The 7004-nt window shown below is 35.7% G+C and overlaps 1 protein-coding gene across 3 annotated transcripts in view; it reads right to left on the reverse strand.

The window, feature by feature from the left end:
• LOC106458812 (glutamate receptor-interacting protein 1-like) overlaps window positions 1-7004 on the reverse strand; it is a 95698-nt gene that overhangs the window by 63144 nt on the left and 25550 nt on the right. For 2 of the 3 annotated variants that reach the window (XM_022385161.1, XM_022385160.1), the window contains exon 1: window positions 793-947. The exons of the other annotated variant lie outside the window; for it this stretch is intronic. In XM_022385161.1, coding sequence (XP_022240869.1) covers window positions 793-877 — 85 coding nt within the window. In that variant the 5' untranslated portion in view covers window positions 878-947. Of the gene's footprint in view, window positions 1-792; window positions 948-7004 lie in introns of those variants that run through there. 3 annotated transcript variants of the gene reach the window in all.

Genomic DNA, 7004 nt, shown 5'->3' on the forward strand with positions numbered 1-7004 from the left:
TGCTTTGTTATCCTCTAATCTAGGCATGTTGTTTTGTTATCCTCTATTCTAGGCAAGTTGCTTTGTTATCCTCTAATCTAGGCATGTTGTTTTGTTATCCTCTATTCTAGGCAAGTTGCTTTGTTATCCTCTAATCTAGGCATGTTGTTTTGTTATCCTCTAATCTAGGCAGGTTGTTTTGTTATCCTCTAATCTAGGCATGTTGTTTTGTTATCCTCTAATCTAGCAAGTTGTTTTGTTATCCTCTATTCTAAGCAAGTTGCTTTGTTATCCTCTAATCTAGGCAAGTTGCTTTGTTATCCTCTAATCTAGGCATGTTGCTTGTTATCCTCTAATACAGACAGGTTGTCTTATTATTCAGTAATCTAGGCACGTTGCTTTATAATTTATTAACCTAGGAACGTTGCTTTGTTATCCTATGTTTGCCATATCCCATCTGCCAGGATGAGTCCTGGTATTGGATGAAAACCTCGTCGGCACTGGATATAGCCAATGCAATGTGGTTAACATATCATCACATATACTTCTTTGTTTTCAGCCATAAGTTCTTAGAATCCATTATTATAATACAGGTTGCTTTATCATCCAGCAGTATAGGCAATTTGCCTTATTATCCAGTAATATGGGCAATTCGCCCTGTTATCCATAATAGGAATGTTTTCCTGTTAGCCATTAATATAGGCAGGTTGTGTTATTCTCTACAAAACTTGCCAAGTTGTTTTATTATTCAGTTATCTAGGCAATTAATAGAGAAACTCATATCACGTAAGCCTTAAACAAATCGAAACTTACCCTCCTTCCGAGTCCAGTTATGACACTGGGTACATTGTTGAAGTTTACTAGGCTTCACGCATCGTTTAAGAAATCTCCACACCATTCCTGACCACTGGTCTAGAGTTTCTAGAAAACAACATTCACTGTAGCATGAGCCTGTTCTAGCATTTACCGCCAAGAATGGAAGTAGTTGTTTACGTCACTTCAACAAAAACAAAACCATTTGTCTCAATGAAAAACTCACTTTAGTCATACATTATTCCACCAATGGGAGTGCACCTTCTGGAGTTTGTAAGTTAAAAAACCGACACTAACTCGTAGGCATAAATGCACTAACAGTTCGAAACAATTCAACGCATCATTAACTTAACCTATGGATCCTCTCTCCTTGTTTTTACAGGAAGTTTATTCTATTTCAACCAGCCAAGTTCTCTTCTTCCGTTGAAGTAAGCTATTTGGGGTTTTAGAGTTTGGGGACGTTTTCATTCTAGTTTTTTTTTGTGTGATTGGTGTAAGCTCGTTAGTACTGTCAACGTCTATGGAATATGCTAGCTCGCGGATGCTCTCCACCACGTGCGCCAAGGTTATGGTTAAAAAAGAGATATTTAAACACGTTATGTTGTAAATTACAACAGGAGAATCAAGGACATTAACTATACATTGGCTTGTATACAGACTGTATGGTGCGTGAACTGGTACAACCACACAAACCAGAACCAGGATTGTTCAGACAACTGGAAATTGTGCAGACTCACCTTACCAAGTTATATACCAAGGCACATGTGTGATATATATTATAAGACGTCCTCACCCCCACTCCTAACGAACGAACCAATAGGTCTTCTGTTCTTAAAGTTGACACTTTGATCTTGTTCTCTTTTCAATAAACAGTCTTTTTATTAATGCCAAACGTTTGTAATTATCTACTCGGAATACTTGTTAGGTTAAGCCAGGCTTCATTAACGTGACGAGGAAGATACACAAAGTTTGATTAGTTTGATGATTATTACGTTGTAGTCTATGGGTTACACTGCATAGCTTACATTCTCTAATGATGAAATATCACAAATCATGCGAAGTAAATCTTATTTACTGGAATTCCACTAACGAGCTAGAGTTGTTATTCTGAACTACTCCGGTACAAACGTTTTAAATTCAGATATTTCACAATTGTTTATAGCATTTGTTCAAATACACGTACAAACATATTATCAATGGTAATGTAAGAGAGTTTTCAGATAGATGTACAAACACGTTATAAGAGAGTTTTTATATAGACGTACAAATATATTATCAATAGGTAACATAAGATAGCTTTCAAATATATGTACAAATATGTTATCTATAGGTAATACAAAACAATTTTCAAATAGACGTACAAACACGCTATCAATGAATAATATAAGATGGTTTTCAAATAGACGCGCAAACATGTTGTCAGTAAGTAATATAAGAAACATTCCTTATCAGTTTGAAAAATAAAATATAATAAGCTGTATAATTTGTTTTTTCTAAAACCGGAGACTTGAAGAGAATCGAATACAGCCTCTATCGGTTTGTTAGAAATCTTAACACACTAGAGTTGATTATGTTTTTCATTAAACGTAGTTCTACACATTACATTATTATGTCTTTCATTAAACGTAGTTCTACACTCAAGATGATTATGTTTTTCATTAAACGTAGTTCTACACATGACATTATGTTTTTTATTAAACGTAGTTCTACACATGGCATTATTATGTTTTTCATTAAACGTAGTTCTACACATGGCATGATTATGTTTTTCATTAAACGTAGTCCTACACATGGCATGATTATGTTTTTCATTAAACGTAGTTCTACACATGGCATGATTATTCTTTTCATTAAACGCAGTTCTACAAATGACATGATTATGTTTTTCATTAAACGTAGTTCTACACATGACATTATTATGTTTTTCATTAAACCTAGTTCTACACACGAGATGACTATGTTTTTCATTAAACGTAGTTCTACACACGAGATGATTATGTTTTTCATTAAACGTAGTTCTACACATGACATGATTATGTCTTTTATTAAACGGAGCTTTAAACATGAGATGATTATGTTTTTCATTAAACGTAGTTCCACACATGGAATGATCATGTTTTTCATTAAACGTAGTTCTACACATGACATGATTATGTCTTTCATTAAACGGAGCTTTAAACATGAGATGATTATGTTTTTCATTAAACGTAGTTCTACACATGGTATGATTATCTTTTTCATTAAACATAGTTCTACACATGGTACGATCATGTTTTCCATTAAACGTAGTTCTACACATGGTACGATCATGTTTTCCATTAAACGTAGTTCTACACATGACATGATTATGTCTTTTATTAAGCGAAGCTTTAAACATGAGATGATTATGTTTTTCATTAAACGTAGCTGAATTCTGCAAAATAAATAACACTGTTAATACTTTCAAGACGATGTTACGGACCTAATAACAAGAAGGAACTAGAGGGATTTCTACGTAAATCAACATGACTTCACTGCACGTGAAGTTTACGAGGGCCGAAAAAAAGTACTGAATGAAAACATAGCTCCACTGATAAAAACAGCAAGAAATCATTGAAAACAAAAACACAACCAGACTAGTTTCTATACAATCACTATTTGATTCTTAATGATACCAAAAATATTAAACTGTCCCTGTTTTGCCTTGTTGGGAAGTCATATCTAATACAGGGTAGTAACAATCACTGGCACAAACTAACGAGGGCTACTTATGTTGGGAAGTCATATCTAATACAGGGTAGTAACAATCATTGGCACAAACTAACGAGGGCTACTTATCTGCGCTTGCTAGCCTTCCCTAATTTTGAAGAGATAGACTAAAAACAAATCAGTCCGTCAACAATACCCACCGCCAACAGTTGATTTACTTTTGTCAGACCGAATAGTGGAATTTGACAGTCACTCTTCTAATGCATCCACGGAGATAACGGGGTACGAACCACGAAACGTCAGATCCACAGTCCGGCACGTTAATCACTGGGCCAAGTTCGGCACATAAAGCAGCTTGTAACTTTTTCTCCGTTGATAACCGTCCTTCTGTATACCATTCCTTCTGTTCGTCTTGCAATTTTCCAGTTTACGCGGGTGTGCGCTTAGATGTATGCGAGGTGAAGAAACACATTTTTTATTTTTATTTTTGAAATACTATTGGAAGAAATATGCCACATTTACAATTCATATTGCTATTTACTTCTTCGGCAAAGCACTATAAATCCCACCAACGTTTAACAGCATTGTCATACGTCAGTTTTGATGACAAATTACCTAACCTGCTGTTTATACACGCTGTTATCAAAGTAAGCCGCCGGCTTGCTAAGGAAACCTCGTCACATTGTATCGGTGAGCCCCCTATGTGCCACACAGATGACGTAGCTATGAGAAAACTCGAATATAATTAATTAAGCTTCTTCGGCTTCCTTTGTGTTTCTTTTATATATGTGTGTGTATAAAAAGAAGAAGGAAAAGACAGGTGTCAAACTGATGGTGACATCTAATCAGATAACAGGAGTGAAGAAAAATGAGGATATTTAAAGTACAAATGCCTAAGTCAATATAAAATAATACACTTTATTTCTACAGAAAGATATTGAGGATGACGTTGAAAATCGAAACAATCTTAAATTTAAACCTAGTATAAATATTTAACTAATGGTATTTTATTTGAATGCAAATAATTTACGGTTTACGAGATAAAAACTTATATATATATATATATATAGTGGTTGCTCCCTCCTTTGGCTCAGCACCAAGTCAGAGGGCTTATGAACGTTAAAAATCTGCTTTCGATACCCGCGGTGGATACTCACAGATAGCATATTGTGTAATTCTGTGCATAACGCAATCATAGTGTGTTGTATATTTTATATTAACTTTTATTAATGATGAATATCGCAAAAACACAGCGATTATTAATACGAAATAAAAACAAACGACTCAACTGAAATTTTGTTCAAAGTTGTTTATAAACATAACATCATTATATTTTACAGTTTTTGTTTAGAACAGATCACAAAGAAAACAATACAACTTACTTGACACTACTATTACATTAAATAATCTAAAATCTTAGTTTCTCAGTGAAGACGTGTCGTGGCTGAAATAGTTACTAATTTTACCCTTCCATAACTAGTACACAATATTTCTTTATTCAGGTATATTAAGATATTTTTTCTTTTAAATGTCCATGCAGTGAATCACATCCTCATTGACTGTATGTCACAAGGTCGTAAAGATGTACAAATCCTTTTACTGAGGAAAGGTTACATTCAACAACTTTGGTAAGTCAGTATCTGTAAAATAGGCGATTTTGTAAGGAACAACTAGGAACGTAGTTTAATCTATCCAAACAGGTGATGCAGAGATCTATGCAAACTAACTTGGAATGGTTTAGATTATGTATGTAGCCCATGGTTGAAGTATGTAACTTGAGGATTATGGGACTACACACATAGGCTTCAGTCTGACTATAAAAGTGGGGTATTTCCATGATTCTGTCTCCTTTGTTTTGACTCTTCTTTGTTTTGAATCTCTTTGTCTTAGCTCTTTATCCTGCCTTCGATCTCAAAAATTAATTGATTCCATGTTTGATTTCGTTGCCTCATAGTCCTGAACCTGCATCATACGGATACTTTTAGCCTCTTCGTGTATGGCAGTGTGCCTGAATACTAGAAACTAGTTATAGAGTAAAAGCCCCCCAATGGCACAGCGATATGTCTGCGGACTTACAACGCTAGAATCCGGGTTTCGATACCCGTGGTGGGCAGAGCACAGATAGCCCATTGTGTAGCTTTATGCTTAATTACAAACAAAACATAAAGTAAAATGTCATTGCCGTGACCAAAGAATTGTTATTGTGGAGTTTATTTTGAAGGTGCTTTTTTCTGATCCTTATCTGGTACAGTAACGTTTGTAAATCATGCTATCATGAAAGATAACTTTCTGAGTGTAAGTAAACTTACCATAGAGATGAAAAAGCTACAGTACTCTGTTTGAGAAAATGTCTAAATCTAGGGGGGGCACTCTGCTGAACCCATAACCTTAATCAGTCATGGTAACAGCAATGTCCACGTTTTTAATCCATCCTCGAGGCCAAGAGGTTATTGTTTGCCTTGCTGTGTAATCTTGGTAATCCTAATACAACCTCAAATAGTTATAGCATGTATGAAAGAGCATAGAGCAGTAAAAAAAGGTCATTGTGGCAGTGAACACCCTAAACATGGACTCTAAAGGGTTTATCAGCAAATTCAAACATTAGGTGGCATTGGATTGAGCCACCACTGATCAAGAACAATAGTGAGATTCGGACATTGTATGGAGACCAATGCATTATATATTAATGTCCTCAGGTGTAACGGATGGCATCTGATTACGATGCTGCAGATTTTGGTTAAAGTCAGGGACCTTCCTAGCCAGCAAGACATACTGACGAAACTCCAAAAACCTTCCAGTGGCAGAAGTTAACTTCTGTTGTATTACACATCACAACATTACAATGACAATAATGGCATGTACTCCTATGCACTTTGTCATTCAATTGGTGATTTAGCCTCAAGACGTTGCACCCATCTCCAGTCTTTAAAAAAGAAGATAAAATACTTCTGGGACATTTTTGTCAGATTTTGGTAGAGAAACTTGCATTAAGATCATGTGGGCTCACATATATGGTGATGTAAAACAAGAAAACCGCTATTGTTCTAATGAACAGCTCAGAAAGACCTGGACTATTCCTACAAATGGTTCAAGAAGGTAGTAGCATGGAACGTCTAGAATTAGTGGCAGGTAGTGCAATGCCTAATGCTAAATTTAGATGGTCCAGTGCTCAATTCTCTTGAGCAGTTAGACGAGGCACGAGTTGATGACTGGGGCACAGCCATAAATGAGTTTGCTGCATATTAGACTCTGTGGATAATTGAGTGCTCCATAGGGTTGAGTTGAAAACTCAAAGATGAGTACTCCAGAAGAACTTTACCGTTTGTGAAAACAGTCCAAGGAGATTGCATGAGATTATTTGTAGCATGTCTCCTGATGATGTTATTGAGTGAACACATGTGGCTCTAGATGAGAAAGAATGGCATCTTATTTCACATTAAAATGATTTCCATGGTGACGCAGATTAATGTGATTATACCAAGTTACATACTGGAACGGCCCGGCATGGCCAGGTGGTTACGACG

The sequence above is a fragment of the Limulus polyphemus genome, unplaced genomic scaffold, assembly GCF_000517525.1.
Source record: "Limulus polyphemus unplaced genomic scaffold, Limulus_polyphemus-2.1.2 Scaffold519, whole genome shotgun sequence".
Classification (NCBI taxonomy): domain Eukaryota; kingdom Metazoa; phylum Arthropoda; class Merostomata; order Xiphosura; family Limulidae; genus Limulus; species Limulus polyphemus.